We start from the raw sequence: 22,909 nt of genomic DNA, 5'->3' as shown, positions 1-22,909 counted from the left end.
TGACTGTTACAAGGAGTGAGCCTTGCAATAAGCGCTCGGAATAATACTGCCCAAGTAATAAACTGGAATGGCCACATTAGAGCTGGACAAATTAGTCCATTAATATATGTCCTGCTCTATATTTGCCAGCACTTTTCATGGCCCTAAGAAATAGTTGTTTACCAGCCTCAAACTGTAGCCGAGAGAATAGCATACCGACATAGCCTTGCTTGTTGCAATATTGCAGCAATTGTCAACAAGAATAAAGACAGGGTGCTTTTTTATGTTGCTTAAAGCACTCAAACCTTATTTTAAGTGAAACATTCTTTCTTCTTCAGCTGACCATTTTACGGATGTCTCAGGTGTGCTTCTTTGCCCTTCCTGTCTTACTAGTGGTTGTTTCTTAAAGGGTAAATAAAAGTGATTTCTCAATCTACAACTGAAGAGGAACACAGCTGGAGCAAAATAATCTCACAGCCTATTTCTTCTGAGTTACTTTTAGCTGTCACACTGCTATGAAATCTAGGACACCACATACATTTGCTTATACCAGCTTTGAAAAACGAGCAAACCCTTTACTACTTAGAGTAGGCCTCTTCAAACTGTGAACTATCACAACCAAACCAGGGAATGTATGCTAGCTCACCATGATTAGGAAAAGCCCCCAGGAAGGCATGAGGGAAAGGGAGATATCAAGTCCTTTGCAGACTTCCAAACATGGCTGGCAGGCTGTGAGCAGACTGATAGGTCACAAGCTAGACAAGCTTGTATTATGGAACAGTAACACATATTCTGGTACCACTTTTCCTGGCTATGAAGATAATGAACAGCACCCAGGCTGGAGCCTAAAGGGGTCATACTTCTTCCCTATTCATGTGTAGTCCTCTTTCTGTCCCTTAAAAAATCTTATTCAGTAGCTCTTCTGCAGCACTCAAAGGGAGTGATTGCTAAGTATAATTGTTCAATTGACACTGAAATGAAGAGTGCATGTACGTATATTGCTGAAAAAGTTTAACATTGGAAAATTCCATTGACGCACACTGAAACTCTCTAAGCTTCTGAGTTGATAATTAACTGTTGGTGTTCTCTGCTAGCACTCATGTGAGTGTTTAACCTTGGATCATGTGATCAAGGTATTCAATTGCAAATCTCAATTTTTAAATGGAGTTGCCTTTGCCTTTTGTTCCTAGTGAGATAATGATGTGATAATGAGCCTCTCCAGGAGCTGTATAGCTTTAGACTGGATGCAGGCTAATGCAAGCTATGGGAGAGACAGACCTTTGATTTTTTGCTCTGATCATAATTATGTTATTCATTTAAGAATAGAAACCTATGCTTAGATAAGTGTATGCTTTATGGAATTATTTGGATGTATCATTGATTGTTTCTGTACCTGTTTTGAAGAAGTTCTGGTTAGTAAAGCTCTGAATCACAATTATGTGTCTGGACAATTTTTATTCCAAAAAGAGTGAGCTTTTATGCATCCAATTGCATCATGCTGCACAATATTGATATCTGCAATAGTGATGGTGCACAAGGATAGCCTAGGACAACCTGTGGTGGTCTACAACTCTTACAGTGATCCTTGCAATCAGGTCTTTAGAAGTGCAAACTCATAACATTAGCCATAATTCAACTGGATCAACACTAACATAGTTTTCACTATTTCCCCACTTTGAACAAATCCGCCACACATTGGAGGAGTGCAAACAGTGAGGTGTAAAAGTGTTATCCACTCCGGACATCGGTATTATTGGCTTCAAGTTTTGTTGCCCATCTTGGCAGGGCTTTGAGAGAGGCATCAACCAATGTAAAATGTGGTGGTGGGGACAGGGACTTGCAGGGATGTCTATAAGTTAATTGGCTGCTGCAGTTTAGAGCATTTTTCATACATGACACCAAAAGTTGAGCATCACCTGTTCTGCTTGTGTCATGTGTGAATGTTGTCAATGTGGGAGAGAATTCCAAAGGAGAAACCAATTTACACTGCAGCCCATTCCTTAAAGTAGCTTGTACACACAATGAAAATAACCTACATTGGCTACAGTCGTTTGGGCAGGGGAAAACAAACACATATTCCTGGAAAACATAATTAAAGGGACCTAGGCAGGAGCAGCTGGCAGGGCAGGGCAGGGGGGCCAAGCCACCCTTCCAACAGGGGTGTGGCTCTTCCATACAGGAACAACACAGAGTGGGGCATGGTGGCAGTGAGAGCACTTTGGCAGAAGTACCAGTTTGGCTTTGTTGGTGTGCCCATGTAGTCTTGATCTCATCAACACCCTGCCTCCACACCAGTCCAAGGAGCAGCAGCAATGAGCCCAGCAATGAGCTCCTGAGCCCATGTTAAATGTCATTTCCCCCTGCCCTGATAAACATCTAGAGTAAGTTACTGATCAGAGGGAAGCATGTAGGCCAAAGATAGCAAGCCATTCTGGGGTTGATGGAGAGTTGCACTCCAAAATCAATCAATCAATCAATCAATCAATCAATCTGGAGGGCACTGTGTTGGCTGACCAAGTATGCAGTCTAAAAAGTTTCCAAGCCATTTAAGCCAGTTTAGACACACTAAGGTTAAGGCTCCTAAGCCAATTTAACACTGGTCTAAGTGCATCATGATTGAATACCTGGTTTTCTGCACACACACACACACACACACACACACAGTGGTACCTTGGTTTACGAACTTAATCCGTTCCGGAAGTCCATTCTTAAGCCAAAGTGTTCTTAAACCAAGGTGTGCTTTCCCATAGCAGCAGGGGACTCGCTTTACAAATGGAACACACTCAAGAGGAAATGGAACATGTTCTGCTTCCAAGGCGAAGTTCACAAACCAAAACACCTACTTCCGGGTTTGCAGCGTTCTTAATCCAAGTTGTTCATAAACTAAGCTGTTCTTAAACCAAGGTACCCCCCCTCTCTCTGTGTGTGTGTGTGTAGTTATTTATAGATGAACACACACCTGTTTATTTGTTTAACTCAGTTACATCTTTGTGATGAAGGTAAATCAGGGTCATCCAAAAAGCTATTTATTTACTATTGTGCACTGCTATTTTTTTATTATCATTTCTGAATGCAACTGATGTGGTGGAAAATATCACTCACAAAACAAGGTACTTCAAGTTGACGTTTCCCTACATGCAGAAGCACCTTAGCTGTCAAGATGCTTTTCTTCTACTACTTTGTGCATCCTACTTATCTATAGCTTACATCTTTCTCATTTATCCTTATCTGTATCTCAGTCCATAGACTGCATTATATTTTCTGTCTGCCACATGCATTTCAGAGCTCAGGTCCAAATAAAACCAGATCATCACATATATGCTGCCTGCAGCAATTTTAGTTATTAAATACTTTGCCAGTGACATGCCAAACAAAATCATAAACCCAATACAATTGGGGTACTCACAAGATTGTGATTTTTTGTTTCAACCCAACAACAAAACCAAATTAGGAAGCGTTGACCTTATGGGCTGGCGGTCAGCTACTACAAGATGGCTATGATTTAAGCAGAAAGTATGCATCTGAAGAGTCACAAACCAAAAACATATTTTTTCTAGTTGCTGATTTTTTATATCTGCTTTTGACATTTTCGTCATTTATGTATGAATGTGCAGTAGCTTTCATCGAATGTTTCAACACTGAATTTTACCTAAAGCAAAATCTTAGTATGAATATCGAAGCTCCTGCTCAAGCTGAGTGTCCAAGGAATTTAAGGGAAGCAAAAGGCATTTAGATAAGGACCGCCAAATAACATCAATGCAGGTTTCTTGATCAAGCTGTGCTGCAGATATCACCTGACTCTCAGCAGCACTGAGGGTGTCCAGCTCGGAATCAGGAGCTAGTGAAGAAACTGTTTATAAAAGTTGTCAGCATGGGACCCAAGTTGCCACTGAAATTCACTCAAAGTGAAATTTCAAGGTGAATGCAAAAGTTCCTGCTTGGCAGACATCTGGGGATTTTCAAAAGAAGGAGTCTAGCAATATGAATTTTCAAAGGAAGCAAAAATATTCTAGCAGTAGATATAGATATATGGATCTGATGGACAGTGATACAATAGCAAGCCTCCAATTATAAGAATGCACATTTCCCTTCTGCAAAAATTGTCACCCCCAAATTAGAGGGATAGATAGATAGATAGAAAGAAAGACAGATAGACAGACAGACAGACCAACAGACCAACAGACCAACAGACCAACCTTAACTTTTCTATATTTAAATCCGAAACTGGATTTAACATCGTAAGTGCATCCTCAAACAGACAAACACTCACCACACTGCCAAAAATGAATCAATTTTGCTCCAACCTGTGCAGCACAGCTTCTTGCAGAAGTTGCTATTGAGAGAAGAATGGCAAGCACTTTGCTTCCTGCTCTGCCATTTCCCCTAAAGGGAATGGAGGTTTAGCAGATATGGTCCACAGAGAAAGAAGTGGAACCAGGTCAGAAGCAGGAGAGGCCAAGATAAATCGAAAGAATAAGTGCAGAATGGTAAGATACCAGATGCACATGAGCAGGGGGGAATGAACAATTGCCAGCATTTCTCCAAAAACAAACAGAAAGCATCAAAAGACTTCACATGTTAAGCATGTGAAGTCATGATGGAACACATTGGTCTTGAGCTCTGCCAGACTAGAGAACATGTTCCAGGAACAGCAGCCGAGATGGCTTAATTACAGAGCTGGGTATTAGATGGTGGCACTGTAATCACCACCATAAACAGGGAAAGAGGCTATTTTCAGTGTGAAAATATCAGAATGCTGTGCTTTCTGCCTTCTGTCCATCATTACACGCATGATATATATAAGCCATGTGCAAAACCTTCACTGAGAAGATTAAAGCATTTTGTATGGTTAAAATCAATCCTTCTTACTGTCTGGTTTAAAATGAAAATATGCTATAATACCTGCTATGCAGAAATGTTCAGATACATTTAATAGACATGACTGATATTCTCTTAAAGCCATCAAGGCTAACAAATGTTGATGAATATGTTTTTTTAAAAAACAAATCCAGATTATTTGCACTTCTTTCAGGATATATTGTCTTCACGATCCGCACCTAGTCTTAATTACATTGAAACGTTAGAGCAGCATATTACTTCACATTTTTAAGGTCACTCTAACCATGACCTGGGAGCTTCATATTGGACTAGGGCTGGGCGATATTTGGTTTTCAACATCACGATATATCACCACCTAAACATCACGATATTCTATTATATCACAATGTCTGAAATAAGGATGGAGCTATGTAGAAGCATTGGTTGGTTTTACGGTTTTTCCCACATTGTGATTTTTACATAACACACACACACACACACACACACACACACACCATGATTCACAATATATTGCCAGGTCAAAAATTATGACATAAATATCATGATATGGACTTCAAACTGGTTTGGGATGATATAGCACCCAGCTCTAAAACACATCATGATTCATTATATATTGCCAGGTCAAAAATTATGAAACTGATATCACAATATAGACTTCAAACCGGATTGGGACAATATATCAATATATCACATAACCCTAGTGTATGTGTGTGTGTTGCTGAAAAAGTAGCTGGGGTATAACTCTTGGCCTCTGCACCCCATCTGCAATCTAAATCCTTACACATACACGCCAAACTGCTATTACTGCACAGGTTTTCCACTTTGGGGTTAATAGCACCTTTGTGGCTAACAGAGTCTTTAATGTCTTTTTGGTGATAGGAAAATACATTTTTTTGTTCTCCAAGGCCATTCAACTCCTCTCTAGTGTCCTTCACCAACCTGGTGCCCACCATAGGCGTTATAGGCCAAAACATCTGCAGAACACTAGGTTGGCAAAGGCTGCTTTAAAATCATTGATACTATTTTGTTTTGGCTTCTGCAAAATAAACAGCAATTTGGCTGGTTTTAGCTTTTGTAACTGTAACTGTGAGCTTTGTTGGATGGTTTCCTGGAATTTGATTTGTGGCTGTCCCTGGTCCCTTCCAGACAACCTGTTTACTGAACATTCCTCCTGACTTGTTTACAGGGAGGTAGTGGCTATTACATCAAGCCAGAAGTTCCATTTTCCCATCAGTTTCCTTACCACAAAATGTTCCGTTTTGGTGAGAGGTTGAGTTTGTTGCACAAGAGCTCCATATCAGCATTAATTGTGCAATCTGCATTTGTCAGTATGGGACTGAATCCCACCTGGAAAGAATAATGGTCTAGAAGCACTCTCTGTTGGATTTTACAGCCAGGTTTTATTGTTTGGCTATTGCTGGGGTTGGTTTTCTTGATTTATGACTTTCTTGAATTATGAGGTATGTTTTAGCATTGTCCACTTTACTATTCACATCACCTAGAGAATATTTCTTATTAAACTACTCATAATCTAGAATATATTTATTAGTTTGTTTGTTTATTATTGGGGGTTTAGATTGAAGTTGCAGTGAGGGGCAAAAGGTTGCATCTCCTCCTCCCCACCCACCACAGTCCTCCTTTTTCAGTGAAAGAAACGCTCCCACATCACATCTAGTTTGGCTATATAAACAAGCTCTTTCAAAGAAAAGTTGGGTGACACTGTAATCCTGGGGGTGGGGGGTGATTGCTACTGCTTCACAAGGGGATTGGTTTTCTCTCTCCTAATTTTGCATCCTTTTTTTGAGGGGTGCTCTGTCCCCATGCAAGCTACCAGAATTACTTCACTCCATTCTCTTGCATTGGATTGGGGTGAATATATTGTGGAACCTCCTTTTCTAAACAGTCAGATTTTGTGTACTCTGGAAAGGAAATCTAAGGGTCAAAGGCTCGCAACCAAATCAGACTCAGATCTTCCAAACTCCCCGAGTCTGAACTAAGTTTGGATGAACTCTCCCACCATGCCTAGTGGAAACACAGTCTGATGTATGGTACATAGTCTTCAGATGGTAATTTAGGAAACTGTGATGATGTTTTCAGATGACAATCCAGGAAGCAGAATAATCACTACTTTGATTGCTGATGTATTATTACAGCTCCTGGTATGCCCCGCGGAGGACATTAAGGTCCACAAATGACAACACTTTGGAGGTCCCAAGTCACAAGGTGGTTAGATTGGTCTCAACTAGGGCCAGGTCCTTTTCAGTACTGGCCCCAACTTGGTGGAACACTCTGTCACAAGAGACTAGCGCCCTGCGGGACTTGACATATTTCGGCAGGGCCTGCAAGACAGAGCTGTTCCGCCTGGCCATTGGTTTGGACTCAGTCTGACCCTTATGTTTCCTTCCCCTTATGGTTTTGATCTATGGGCTACTATTAAAATGAGGCTGCATTTTAAATTGTATTTTAACCCTTATTTTAAATTGGTTCCCCCCCCCCCCATTATGTTTTTATTGTAATTTTACTGGTGTTAGCCGCCCTGAGCCCGGCTCTGGCTGGAGAGGGCGGGGTATAAATAAAAAAATATTATTCTTATTAATCTTATTATCATCTTCTTTTTATGTACACAAATTAATTCTGTTCTTGTGATGGTGCTGCTCCAAAGTGGGTATGACAAAAATGTAAGGAGAACTTTCAGATACGCAATACGTCAGCAGCATTGATGGAGAATACAGCATTGAGTTTAATGACTGGTTGGAAAGGTCAATGCCATCAATGAGAAATTATAAGGAACTGCCCAGAGTTCTTTTATCTATATGCCTGGCATGATTATTTTCCATAAAATTAGCAGCAAAGCTAACCTACTTAATATATGTTGCCATCAGTTATGGAGAACAGAATGTATGGATAAACTGACTGACTGATTGGACAGGTCAATTGTCTCAAGTAGAGACCTGCAATTACAGAGGACTACCCACAGTGCACTTCTTTCTTTCACATATCTCGCATAACTATTTCTTGTAAAAATGAGCAGCACAAAATTAGCACATATGTTCTTGAGCGTTGGGGAACAGGCTATTTGCCATGAACCCCCTGACAGACAAACACACACATCTATACAACTTTGAGGAGCAGCAATGCTCACCCAATCTCCCATCACCGGTGGCACTGGGGTTTGCCCAGGAAGGAGAGGAGAGGAGAAAGGTGTTGACAGCAAGACTGCCATGGGGCAACCAGACTGCAACACCAGACTGGATCTGACAGTGAATCTGAATTGTGCTTACCTTACCACAGTCACAACCCTCCCCCCTCCTGGTAAATTGCAGCAATGCTGATGACGAAAGGCCCCTCTTTCCTACTTCTCCCTCTACATTAGAGGTAGTTAGACAGGATGTCGTCCAGATGACTGAGCTTAGGAGGCCCTTGGTCCCTAAGCCATTGGGTTAAAGCAGGGGTGGGAACCTGTGGTCCCTCAATTGTTAATGACCTTCTCATCATGAGTTCTGCAACACCTGCTTCCTGCTTTGTCTGGCCTGTTCCCACCTGGCCTGAGATGGTGGCGCTTTGACTGAATCAAAGCACAAAGGCTAATTCTGATGCTCAGGATGCCTAGAAATCTTCAGAGTAGGATTTTGTTTAGGGGCTGCTGCTTGGATTAAGATTTAGCATTGAAGATGTATTATTTTTCTGTTATCTGGATTAGGGTATTGTCATTATTGTTATTAGTAGAATTTATGGTGGATTATCAGTGGACTCTTTGATTTTATTGTATGTTTATTACAGTATTTTTAATTAGCAAAAAAAAATAGTGATAAACAATAAGCTAAGTCTTGTAAGTGAATTATGTAAACTGTTTTGCGTATGGTTTACTATGGAAAGGCAACATACAAATAAATTGCTGGGATGCTAGGATTTGTAACTCAGCAACAATGTTGGAGCAACATGTTGGCTACCCCTGTCATATACAATCCCTTACGTTTGTTCTAAATGTTTCTAGTATAATTAACATTGGAATAAACTTAGCTGATATATTGATTATCTACTTGTACACCAGCTCTTCTCCTTCACAGTATTTTCAATAACATTACTGAGTTCTGAAAACTACCTTGCATTTCCTAACTGCTTATATTCCTGCCAAGTCCAAATAAACCACGGAACTATTATAAAACAAAATACAGAGTTATAAGTCCCAAAGTATATATAAATTTATATGATAAAATCAACAGATTTGTATAAAACAGATATATGCATAAAAGTAGCTACAACGAACCCAACAATTTCCTTAACTTTATTTCTGTTCTTTATTCATAACCGTTATTAAATACTGCTCATTATTTTCTTATTATAGACTCAACCCCAGATTGTCCTCCTCTGAAATTTCAGCAAGATTCATGTGGCTGCGGCATCTGCAATAAGCATTATCTACATAATGTTGCATGCAGGGCTTTTTTTCAGCCGAAACTCACTGGAACTCATTTCTGGCACCTCTCAGGTGGGCGCCATTGCCATTATAAGAGAACAAGGGAGGCATTTGTGGTGAGTTCCAGCACCTCACCTTAGAAAGATAGCACTGGTTGCATTGTTAGATGTTGCCTTCCCATCAGCAGGAAGCAACAGCTTCCTAAAAGATGTCCCACAATAAATGGAGGAAGATTGCTAAGTACAATTTGGATAGAGTGTCATAAGCAAACATACTACACAGTTCTGGATAGTCAATTCAGTTCCAGAAAGGCACAATATACTATGTATATATTCACGCAATCACTCACAGATATCATGGAAGAGACATAACAGCTTTAAACTCTACTACCTTTCACATTAGAACACAAGGATGGGGACCTGCCCACGCAACATGTTACTGAACTCCAACAGTTCCAGGCATCTTGGTTAATTGTTGGGCATGCTGGAAACTCTAACCCAACTATATCTGCAGTGCCACAGCTCCCCCAGCCTTGTTTTAACACATATATGAATGCATACACTCCATATTGCAAATCAAGAAGAGAGTAAAATGAAAGCTTGATGTGATCAAAGTGACAGTCTTTTCCACCCAAAAATAACATGCAAAATGTCTAAACATCTACCTAGGATTTTAAAAAATATTCCTCAGTCATTATTTCCAAAATGAGTTCATGATAGTCATGAATCAAGCCCACAGTAGAGCTAGAACTGATGACCAGGCAGGAATTTTACACTCGCTTCTGATACTTTGAACTATTGTGTTCTCATAACAAAAGAAAATAGGTCCTGTGAGACACAGGCCTACCCAACCCTCAATAAATCTACATTGTATTCCAGTGCAATGCCTCCTTGGTCACACAATATAATCTCCAATCCCCATTTCTTTCTGAGTATAGACTGGGAGGTCATGGATACTGCAGTCAAATAAACATGTTACTCATGTCAAATAAGTATGTTTGAATTAATATATTTTTGCCAGCCTCCCCCCATTTGAGAAATTGGAAATGCTCTTTCAGTGACCTATTGCAGAGGATTTCCAAGTCAACACATCCAGGAAATGTAAATTTGGGTGTACATACGGGAAGATAACTGGGAAGCTAATAATTGGTGAAACTGGTTACATACATGTGTGTATAGAGGAGATGTAAGCTTTTTAAGAAAAATGTTATATATTTGCTTATTATGTTTTATAGGTTTCATACATGTTATGAATGCTCTTAACAAATTGGATATTAGTTTAATAAGCAGTTGTTTCTTGTTGTTCTGATAACTGTGTGTCCCAGAGTGTTAGATTGTTTGCAGCACATACGACATTTGCAAGAAGAAAAGATGTTTGTTACCTTTCCAACATACTGAGGATCTGGTCCAAAGTGCTCTTCTAAAACAAAGAACTGGTTCCAAACCCATCCGCGTTTGGGACGATGGTGCACTTCCGTTTCCCCCTCTATATGTTTAGTTTGGTTTCTGGTCACCTTGATGGAGCCATGATGTGCAGTTCCACAACACCTCTGCACAAAACAGAGACAAACTAGGACTGGGCAGATACAAGATGTGCTCGTAATTCTCATTGTAGGATCGCTTTCCAGTTCAAGGTGTTTTCTTCCCCTTTCACCTCTTTTGCCTTCCTGCTATAATCCGTTAGTAGGCTCCCATGGAAGAAGGAAATAACTGATTTAACAAAACAGTCCAGAAAGTTTCTTTTAGCCTGTCCATGGTTCAGCTCCTCATTGGTCAGAGACTGGGTTCATTTACATCATGAAAAGCAAAGTGAGGAAGAGGCTGGGGTTTATTCTGTGATCTTCACAATTGACTCTTGGAGCCACACATTTTATACCTAATGGAAAGAAAAGGAGAAAGAGAGAGAGGGAAGAAAAAACACTTTATCACATCACTAAGAACAGTAATTTCAGATTTTTGACCTGCAGTAATGATGTACTTATTACCGCATTAACAGGTTCTGCCAAGAGAATGCCCTACAGCAACCAACATTCTTTTTAACCTTTCATAGAAACTGTGTGTGTTTATGCATCTTAAAATTAGTGTAGCGTTTCAATAGGTGCAGATGGCAAGAGCGGACTAGCACAATATCTTGCAAGTGTGCGAAGCTTTGATACAGAAAATTTATTTTATGTTTTATTTATGAAGATTTATAACCCATCCAGAGCCCTGCAGCTCGGGCCAGCTAATACAATTTCCTTATCTCGTGCATTCTTCACGAACCTTGTCAAGTAGGCTGCTTTCTAATCACGCTCCCATGAGTGCAGTTCATGCCATTCCATCTCAAGAGAGATTAGTAGTACTAGGGAAAGTGTAGAGACACTCAGAACAAATACCCTGGGATGTATCACACTTTCCACATTAGCACAATATGGCTGAGGTCTATAAAATCATGCCCGGCGAATCGCAAGCACTTGTGAACACCTTGTTATTTGAGTGATCTTGTCTTGTTGGGCCTGTGAATTGATTTGCAGCCCACTTGGTGCAGATTAGCACCCCTCGCCCTTGCCACCAGGAGATGACTCCTTAGCCATCCCATCGTCCTGTGTCACCAAAAAATATAGTTCTGCTAGTTCCTCAGATCCTGGGACACAAATTTCCTGCATTGGAATGTTTTGAGTATTGATACACAGAGAATGCATTCAGAGCACTGTTTCTTTTTCATGAAGCATCTGGGGGGGGCGGGAGGGCAGGCTTTCTGGGTTGGAGTTGGTCTTAGCAGCTGTAAGACCATGGGCAGGCAAATTAAGGCCTGGGGGCCAGATCCGGCCCAATCGCCTTCTAAATCCGGCCCACGGACAGTCCGGGAATCAGCCTGTTTTTACATGAGTAGAATGTGTGCTTTTATTTAAAAGGCATCTCTGGGTTATTTGTGTGGCATAGGAATTCATTCATTTTTTCCCTTCAAAATATAGTCCGGCCCCCCACAAGGTCTGAGGGACAGTGGACCGGCCCCCTGCTGAAAAAGTTTGCAGACCCCTGTGTAAGACTATGCTACTGCTCCCTACTCCAATACAACAGGAAAATGATTATTACATGCACACACATAGACAAACATACACAGCACCTGGTTGGGAAAAGAGAATTCAAATATGTGTGTGTGTGTGTGTGTGTGTGTGTGTGTGTGTGTGTATTAGAAAGGAAAAGAAAAAAAATCAGCACCGCACTGTGTGGAAGACATTTTGTAATTCTGAGAACTGTATTTACTAGAATGTCAACCACAATAATGTCATGGATCTGTACTAATCAAAAGTTCCTGTAAGAAATCAAGGAGGGTGAGGGATTGGCAACTGTGTTGAAAACAACTCAATGGTGATAAGGGGAGGTGGTAGCTTTTTGGGGGGGTATGACATCCCCACCTTTCAGACCCCAAACACACTGTATGCCCCCCTCTCTTTGATGTCAGGTTGCTGAGTACTTCTAGGAAACAGATATTTCTGAGAGGAGATTATGGAAGTGTGTTGTTTTTGTGTGTGTGTGTTTGGCAGGAGAAGCAAGATGCCAATATTCTGGAGAGAGACATGAGAGTTGGGAAAGAAAGAGCATAATACTCTTGTCTTCCTGCAAACACACACACACACACACACAGAGAGAGAGAGAGAGAGAGAGAGATGCCTTAAAATCTAGCAAAAGCAACTGCTGCAGGAAACGGGTTGTCATGCGCAGGCCTCCTACACCCATGGGTGCCATTATCTTATGGTAATCACACCTCTGCCCTTCGTAGAGAATTGTTTAACAATCTAATGTGACAAAAGAACGGGAATGATATAATATACTCAATACCGGCTGGAACGAAGTTTGAAGAAACTCATCTTTCCAGGGTACTCCTGGTCAGGTTCTTGAAAACGAGGAAGACAAGTCACAGGAATATGCAGGCCTCAAAGTGCCCCAGTTCCAGCATGGCTTATGAATTTTTCTCTCTTGTTCTGTACACATGCTTCAAAATGAAGATTCCCACCGGAACAGGAGGCGCTTTTGCAGAGTTTGTACCGCATCCAAGTACAGTTCCATCAGGCAGCAACAGGGCAGAGAGCAAACACCAGCTCAATCCTTTTCTGCTAACTGCTAATTAAGGAGCAAAACACCCCCAGAGATGCACAGATTTTTCCAATACAAAACAAGTTACAACATAATTTTGGCGCAAGAGCTTCCGCCAAAAGGAAAGAGGAAAAAATAATTATCTGGATCTACATCTGTATATATTTGCTTGTGCCACTTCACACACAACAACCATCACTCTGACAAGTGCCCCACAAAAAAGTTATTCTTTCCACATAATTAGTCTTATAGGATTGATCCTGCTAAGACTGAACCAGGACTTCACAAGTCTGTGGCTCACTGCTGCATTGGGTGGGGGTGCAGGCTTAAACTAAAGATGAAGCTAGCAATATTGATTGCATGTGATCTGCTTTCCAGAGAACACAAAATACTGTATTAACCTAGATCACTTAATCATTTGAAACCAGTATTATATCTGAGGTGAGAAGAGCAAGGGCTCAGTCACATCTCCCTATCCCTTTTCCAATAAATATTCAACATATTATTATCAATAATAAAACCAGCAGCACTCAAAGGTTACGAATGGGAGTTATTTCAATCACTGCATGGGTGAGAAGATCTTAAATAATTCAGCTGTTCTACTTTCCTTTTCCTTTTGCACAACCAACACAAAATTACTTCTCCCTAAGCCAAGAACAAATAGAATATGAACACTTGATATTAACTTCTACAAAACGCCATGGAAGAGACACCATTCAGTTCCAGTTTTCTTGGACAAACAAGACTTAATAGATAATCTACATCTTCTGCTTTCATGTGCCGGATCACAAATTACACAGAGGCAACATCAGAGCTAGTAACCTGGAGAGAGGAAAACAGTTCAGTAGACCCTGGCAAGTTTTCCAGAGAAAACAGGCCAAAGTCAGTAGTGATGCGTTAGCAACTCCTTGTGTCATGTGATTTTTCTGGGCTGAAAAGTTGCAGTATGCCCTCTGACCATCTAGATCAGTGGTTCTCAACCTGTGGGTCCCCAGATATTGTCGGACTACAACTCCCATCATCCCTGAGCCTTGCTAGCAAGGGGTGATGGGAGTTGTGCACATTACGTCTGATATCACAATCTAGTGAATGTGCTGAAATATGAGGTGGGGCCCACCTGCCACCACAATCCTGAGTCCTCCCAGTGCACATTTATTGTCAGACACCTCATACAAGCAGGTACACCTACAGAACATATGTCAGAGAGAAACACACTATGAGCAAAACGTTAAGGACCCAAGGGACTTGGACTGATATCACTCACCAAGTGTCCCACTCAGCACTGCCTTTTACGCTGTCCCAGCCTGAAGACACTACTCTCCCATCATGGTCAGTCTGTGAAGATGACCCTCCTGTACTTCTCTTGCTCCACACCTAGACAAGACCATGCAACTGCAGAATCAGTTTTGGACCCTTTAAATCAGGTTTGGGGAACTTTGGGCCTTCCATAAATTGCTGAACTACAACTCCCATCATCCCTTGCCATGGTTGCTGTGGCTAATGGGAGTTGTAATTTAGCAACATCTAGAGGAGCAGTAGTTCACCATCCCTGCTTTAAAGTTCTCTCAAAGTGGTGGAGTCACTGGAAGGGAATGCTCTGCCATGCTTCTTAACCCTTCTGAAAACTGATGACTCTGTCCTTTCACACATCAGCCAGCAGGAATCACTGGGAGCTATCCATGGTTCTGATATGCCTTGCCATGTGCTGAGCCACACTTAGACTTGTAATTGCTACCAAATCATCTGCAGGCGCCAAACCTCAATAGAATAAGGTACAAAGACATGTTACAGTATTTGGGGAAACTACTTCCAGAAGAGGCTCCTGGGAATGTAGAAGCACAGGGTGGGGGGGATGTGTAACCCTTTCCTCACTCATATTTTCCCTGCTCCAATCACCCCTTCGCAGTAGCTTTGCACCCACAAAGTTTCAGATTTGTTTCTCTCATCCACCTTTCCATCCATGAACAGATTCAAATGACTAAGCTCAATTATCACTATGTGGTGCATTCAAAGATCATTATACCAGTAAAGCTTTTGTCTGATTGCTTTGTGTTATGGACAGATCACATTTTTATAGCAGTTTGAGGATACTCTCTTCCCCTCCCTCCTTTGTGTTTACTTCACTGTATGCTAAAATTGGTCTGGTTGCAAAATGGAGCAATTTGGCAGCTGCGTTACCACTATACAGGTGTAATACGTGAATAGGTGAACAGACAGGTGAATAAACACAATCTTAGAAGTATTGTAGAATGAAACAAATGCTATAATACGCATGCTTGGCTGATAGTTCAAGAGCTGGCTGATCTGCTTCTTTCTGCAATTTTAGGCTGAGTATTGAGGTTCCTGCCTGAGAGACAGAGGGATTTTCTGCACCTACCAATATTATAGTGGCATGGTCACTGGGGTTTTTCCAGATTTTGGGGGCATGCATATATACAATGTCATTGGTATTCAGCTAGTATTGCAGAATAGTGCACTCAAAAAGCTGTTTTCCTCTTCTGTTGCAAAAAAAAAATCTGACTTTGATTTGCAAGCTCAGTTCGGAAGATATGTGGCTGATAGAGATTGTGGCATTGAGTCAAAGTACTGCCATGAGCTGCAGACAAAAGTTTATGACAATAACCAAGTTTGTCCTAGTTCAGGCAAACACATAGCTCCTTCTCTAATCTCCTACATTCCCACAAGATTAGAATTCCATAATGCTAGGCATTAACCCCCTGCCCTCCCCCCCCGAAAAAAAGCTGAGAAAGGGGTATACCTGTTTGCGAACTCTTAATTCCAACATATATTAATGGGTAGAGGAACACAAAGGAATATAAAAGGAGTGTGACTAAAGTCAGTGGACTTTTCTCTTAGGGCACAACCAGTCATTAGAATGGAAAGGGGAAAAAAACTGTAGTTACTCTAATAACAGTGACATGTGACCAAAGATTCAGACAACCAGCTGCAATTTGACTCTTAAAAACATTGGCAGAAACAACAACTATACAACTGCAAATCTTAAGTGCAGGAAAACACGGTACAGTGGTACCTCTGGTTACGTACTTAATTCGTTCCGGAGGTCCGTTCTTAACCTGAAACCATTCTTAACCTGGGGTACCACTTTAGCTAATGGGGCCTCCTGCTGCTGCCGGCGCATGATTTCTGTTCTCATCCTGAGGTAAAGTTCTTAACCCAAGGTACTATTTCCGGGTTATCGGAGTCTGTAACCCAAAGTGTTTGTAACCCAAGGTACCACTGTATGAGTGTGTGCATGTAAAAGAGGGCATAAGGGGGAAGCAAACACAATGTATGCAAAGAAAGGTTATTCTTGCACTAAAAGATAACATAGAAACAAAAGCAAATACAGTTACAGTCACAATTTAAAGGCAGCATTCTTCATTGGTGGCAGATACCATCTATAGTAATATAATAATAATAATAATAATAATAATAATAATAATAATAATAGTTTATTATTTATACCCCACCCATCTGGCTGGGCTTCCCCAGCCACTCTGGGAGGCCTCCAAAAAAATATTTAAATACTGTAATACATCAAACATTAAAAGCTTCCCTAAACAGGGCTGCCTTCAGATGTCTTCTAAAAGTCTGGAAGTTGTTCTCTTTGACATCTGGTGGGAGGGTGTTCCACAGGGAGGGCGCCACTACCGAGAAGGCCCTCTGCCTGGTTCTCTGTAACTTGGCTTCTCGCAGTGAGGGAACCGCCAGAAGGCCCTTGGCGCTGGACCTCAGTGTCCGGGTAGAAGGATGGGGGTGGAGTCGCTCCTTCAGATATACTGGACCGAGGCCATTTAGGGCTTTAAAGGTCAGCACCAACACTTTGAATTGTGCTTGGAAATGCACTGGGAGCCAATGTAGGTCTTTCAAGACCAGTATTATAGGGTCTCGGCGGCCGCTCCCAGTCACCAGTCTAGCTGCCACGTTCTGGATTAGTTGTAGTTTCCGGGTCACCTTCAAAGGTAGCCCCACGTAGAGTGCATTGCATTTGCATTTTGGCAGGTTTGTGTGTTTGCCTTGCTCATCTCAAAAGGAAGATACTACAGGACTTTCAGTTCCCACATCTGTATGCTTCACATTGGCATGAGGACATACATCCCATTGCTCCCTCAGATCCTTTATACTGCAGTATGTAATTAGCCAGTTGCCCATTGGAGGAGAGCAGCAACATTTTTCTGCCTATGCTGATCTGATGGGGATGGAGATATCTAATTGTTCTTTTGCCACATTCTGTGGGTGCACAACAGCATGAGCTCAGTAAGCAGCCAACACTCTCTGACCTCCCCAAAACTTTGTGCAAGCAAATCAGGATGAAAGCTAAACAAACAGGTCATCTGGAAGTGACCCACATCTGCATTATACTCACCGTGTTTGGGTAACAGCATGAAGAACAAGCTTACACTGAATACCGTTGCTTCACTCCACATGTAACAGACATTCCATTAGACAAATCCAAGCCCAAACGTTCCTTCTCAACTCCACGTTTTGATCTTTCAGTGGTTGCTTCTTTTCCTTGTTCACTAAGATACTTCTTGCAAATGGGCATCTGTGACCCTGCTAAGAAGAAGAAATAAATATTATATAGGCAACTGTCTCTTTGAGGAAGGTCTTGAGAATCCATTTATGATATTTCTTTCCCCTTTTTATGGAACAGTCTACACATAGGATTTCTGTTGTTCCTTGATAATTATTTCTTGAATGAGGTCTCTCTGTGTTTATGCTGCTTGATCAATTTTATTGCATGTATTCTGCCTCTGAAGGAGCACAGCAGTTCAAACTGCTTAAGATTTCTAATTCTACCATTGATAATACCTGTGGTTTTTGGAGTTGTGTGTGTATGTGTGCATGATGCCCCCCCCCCCCTTTGCAACAAAGAACATATGCTACTACTGAGCCAACTTTTCTTTTTTATCTCCTGGGAACCCTTGCAAAATGAGTTCCATATCTCTTGTGTTGCTGCAGGTTGGAATTAAAATAAATAATTAAATAAGTTGATGGACAGGTACCGGAAGGGAGGGATAAAGTTCTTCTTGTGCTGCTGAAACTCATTAGAGTATACTGGTTCCGGCTTAGCGAAGCAGTGAGACTCTAATGAATTCCCAGGGACCCAACTCTAGCATCGTGATGCAAGCTAAATGAAGCTTTGCAACCAGGAAAGCACAAAGGCCAAGATGAACTGTAAATCAGCTGGGGTTTCAGAGGGCTTCGGGGCTCACCTGTCTGGTCAGACAGCAGCAAGACACTTCCAGGGTCCACATGACATAACAGTCATACAGTGTCAACTGGCTGGTTTGCCTCACTTTCTGCAGCCACATTCCCCATACTCTCCAAGACTTCTCCAATGAAAATAGGGATGCCCTATTCTATTATTATTATTTATTATTATTATTATTATTATTATTATTATTATTATTATTACTATTTTACCCCAGCCACTCTGGGAAGCTTCCAACAAATATAAAAACAGAATAAAACATCAAACGTTTTAAAACTTCCCTATGCAAGGCTGCCTTCAGATGTCTTCTAAAGGTTGTATAGTTACTTATGTCCTTGGCTCAGGGGGCAACATTTTCCCAATGAAAATAGGGATTTCCTAAGGAAAAGCAGGACATTCTGGGATCAAATTAGAAACCGGGATGGCTTCTGTAAATATGGGACTGTCCCTGGAAAATGGGGACACTTGGAGGGTCTGCATTCACACTTAGAGCCCCTGTACCACCATCATATGGGGACTTCCAAGCAGCTCCCGAAGCCAGCCAGAGCCAACTGCTCTGGGCTGCTGAGACTGCTGCTGCTGCGTTTCCTGGGGACATTAGATGAAATCCAGGGACATTCCAGGCATTGAATTTGTCCGGGGACTTATTCGCAAATCTGGGGACTGTCCCCAGGAAACGGGGAAGTCTGGTAACCCTTCCTTACAAGACAGAACACAGGGTTGGACTTGTATGTTATATGTTATTGAAAAGCAACTTCTTGACAGTGGAACATGTACTCACTAGGTGGTTTGGGGCTGTTGCGTTGTCAGTTTTTCCCCACCCCTCCTCAGTGCACCAGTGGAATGTGCAGCTGTGACATAAGCTACATTTAGAGCTGGGGAGGTAAATTTTTCAGAAGGCAGGAAGAATGTGAAATGATGGGAAAGGATTAATAGTTATATTTAAAATCCAATCCTGGAAAACAATAATGGTGTCTAAGTTCTAAAGAAAGCAGGAGACGAAGTTATTCATGACTATTGGAAGTCTCGTATGATATACTGTATTTTTTGCTCTATAAGACTCACTTTTTCCCTCCTAAAAAGTAAGGAGAAATATGTGTGCATCTTATGGAGCGAATGCAGGCTGTGCAGCTATCCCAGAATCCAGAACAGCAAGACAGATTGCTGTTTTCACTGTGTAGTGATCCCTCTTGCTGTTCTGGCTTCTGAGATTCAGAATATTTTTTTTCTTGTTTTCCTCCTCCAAAAACTAGGTGTGTCTTGTGGTCTGGTGCGTCTTATAGAGCGAAAAATACAGTAACAGGATCTCTGGATTTTTCTTTTTCTTTTATTGAGGTGGGGAGGGTCTTACAGTATACTATTTTTAATATACTATTACCCACCCATAGCAGTTGAGACCAGGTACATTACAAAAGCAAACAAACCATCAGACTAGAATGAAGAAATTTATAAATGTTGGCAAGACGTTTAGGGAGGGGATCAACCACTGAAACAGTTTTGGAAAGTGGAAATGGAGCAATGTAAAGCAAGGACACAGAAATTGGGCAAGAATGAATCAATTCACTAAAGCAGAACTGGGAAAGGGAAAGAGAACAAGTGCATATACTGTGCAATTGTATGGAAATATATACACACACACACACACACACACACACACACACATATATATATATATATATATATCTGTATCTATCACAGCTGGATTTGCTCCCAGCTGTTAACAGGAAGAAACAGAGGCTGAGAGAACAAAAAACCTGGAAGAGAACATTTCACAGGCACTGTGATGTATTGAGGGAGTCTACAGTGATGGCACCTCTGATAGTGTTTGGATGTGAGCTGTCATAACATGAAGGACAAGGCAGGATTTATTTATTAATTTACTAAAACATTTCCATGCTGCCTCTTCCCCTTTTTAGAAGTTAAAAGTAAACCAGCAATAGCTCAGGATGGGAGTAGGGTGGGGTAGAGATATTATGAAGGAGGGTTTGAATCCAATAGGCAGGAAAGGGATGCCAGAGGGATGGGTATAAGAGGAGGAAATAAAGTTGAAGGCTGTCTAGGGAGGGTACTCCACAGAGTGGGTACCACTGTCCCAAAGCTATGCTCCCTGACTTTGCAGATGGAATTAAAATAGATAATTAAATAAGTTGATATAAATAAATAAATAAATAAATAAATAAGCAAGCAAGCAAGCAAGCAAGCAAGCAAGCAAGAAAGAAAGAAAGAAAGAAAGAAAGAAAGAAAGACATGGAACAAGGCTGACTTTGCAGATCTTAATGTGTGGAGAAGGGCATGTGGCAGAAAGCAATCACTGGGATACCTTTTTACAGGTGATAAATAGTACTCTGAATTCTCACAGTAGCAGCACAGCTGAGTATTCCCCATCTGCCTCACCCCAACACACACACACACACACACACACACACACACACACAATGTGTTTGAGTTATAACATTTTAGGTCCGCAGCTGAAATGTAAACAGATCCTTAATTACTGCAGTGTGTGTGTGTGTGCGAGAAAGTAGAGAATGATTGGCAAAACGGCCTTAAAACACTCAAGAGCTCATTAGTTGGGGCTTAAGCAATAAAGCCCTTTATCTAACTTTAGCTGTCCTCTTAAAGCTGACTTCTCAAAAACCTGTTGCTTAAGCGTTGATGGGAAAGCCAGCTTTAATAGCTCAGCTGCTGGCAAAATGCCCGACAATTTAAGACTGTGATTCATTTGTGGTCTATTTTTCTCATTCTCTCTCAGCCAGTTAAAGTCAAGGGTAACCAAAGCAGTGATCTGAACCTTCCACCCAGAGCTCAGATGCTAAGTGAACCAAAACTTTTCTGACGTTTGAAAATGACCACTTAACTCTCCTCCCCTCCCCATTATTTTTCATTTCTACCTGCCAAGACTGGAAATGTAAGCACTAAAATATTGCAAAGATCGACAACACACACTCACAGCATTCCTATTTGAATCTAGAAGGCAAAAGTGTTTCCCTGGATCCAGCAAAAAAAGGCCAGTGGCATGATTATGCAGGTTCCCTTGACCACAGCCAATATGGCAAGGATATGCAACTCCATCTGCACTGTCATGGGCATATAAGGCTCACTGAACGGTCTGGATTTGTTGGGGTTGTTTTTTTTTTGTTTTTTTTTACAGATAAATGCCCCTCTCTATCCGGTTACTGAAGAGAATTCATTCTGCATCAGGGCTTTTGCATTTCAGAGGATAATAACTGTATTACTGGATCAAAGCACTAAATCAACATTCTGTTTCCAACAACCAGCAGCCAGATGTCTCAGACAAGAAGGGTTTCATAGAGCAAAACTGGACAGGAACCCATACCCACGACTAGCAATTGTATAAATGTTCTTTTAGCGCAGCGATTGGAGCTTTTCTCTCAATGCAAACAGAATGCCTGGAGGGAGGGGATCTGGTTCAGCAATAATTGCTAATTGCATGAATGGTGTCACATCTAGTTTGACCCTAAATTATAGTTTTCCCCCTATGGTGTACCTCAAGAGCCTGGTATTCAGATCTACATGGAAGTTCCATTAACAACTCAGAGGCTTACTCATTAATTTGTCTAATACTTAACAAAAGAAAAACCAGCCATCTGAGCTAGAGATCATTAGTATACCCTGTGGCACAGAAGTCCCCTGATAGTTACGTGGTTTGGCCGTGAATCTACTGCTATCCAGCTTCATTACATCACTGCATGTTCTACTATTCTGAGAGGCTTCTATCCACACTTTCCACACACCAATAGCAAACACACAAGACTTCCATGTAAGCTGCCTGTATGCTGAGCATTAATTCTGCAGGAACAAAGTCATGTCCACTGGTGGTGTAGTATCACAAATGCCAACAGCGGACTCACTTGTCTGAATGCAAGTCCTTACGTAGCCACCCTCTCACAAGAAGGAGATATCAGAAGGGTTGGTGAAACTTGCATTAAGGGAAAACATGAATAGCAAAAATACACCAAATGGGACAGAAGGAACCCAAAAAAGCTCATTGTGGACTTGGTAAGCTCAGGGAGAACATAATAAGAACCTAACAAGAGCCATGAGGCCAGCATCTTGTTCTCACAGTGGCCAACCAAATACCTGTGGGAAACTTGCAAGCAGAACATGAGCACAGCAGTACTATGCCCTCCTATGATTCCCAGGTTGTCAGGAGTTCAGCCTACACTCGAGTACAACCCTGGTAGAGACACATGCCGGACTGGCATGTTCCCTCCCTCCTGGTCAATCGTTTGGGAGCTTCAAAAGCTTTCTTCTGCCTGAACATCACAGCGAGCAATGCCAACAGACACTGGCACACTTAGGGATCCACAGAGTTTGCGCACCTTGCATGACAGACCTCAGCAACTCAGCATTTTGGCTAAT

General features: G+C 41.5%; 1 protein-coding gene across 7 annotated transcripts in view; it reads right to left on the bottom strand.

The window, feature by feature from the left end:
- Nucleotides 1-22,909, bottom strand: part of CDH18 (cadherin 18) — a 646,256-nt gene that overhangs the window by 212,409 nt on the left and 410,938 nt on the right. For 5 of the 7 annotated variants that reach the window (XM_081014758.1, XM_081014761.1, XM_081014760.1 and 2 more), the window contains 2 exons: nt 17,678-17,868; nt 10,617-11,110 (listed from right to left, as the gene is read on the bottom strand). In XM_081014758.1, coding sequence (XP_080870884.1) covers nt 10,617-10,844 — 228 coding nt within the window. In that variant the 5' untranslated portion in view covers nt 10,845-11,110; nt 17,678-17,868. The remainder of the gene's footprint in view (nt 1-10,616; nt 11,111-17,677; nt 17,869-22,909) is intronic. The other 2 variants (XM_081014759.1, XM_081014763.1) reach the window with 2 other exon arrangements.

The sequence above is a fragment of the Podarcis pityusensis genome (genome assembly GCF_964106645.2).
Source record: "Podarcis pityusensis genome assembly, chromosome: 7".
Lineage (NCBI taxonomy): Eukaryota > Metazoa > Chordata > Lepidosauria > Squamata > Lacertidae > Podarcis > Podarcis pityusensis.
The sequence above is the reverse complement of the archived record's forward strand: the minus strand, read 5'-3'. Positions and strand labels throughout refer to the sequence as shown.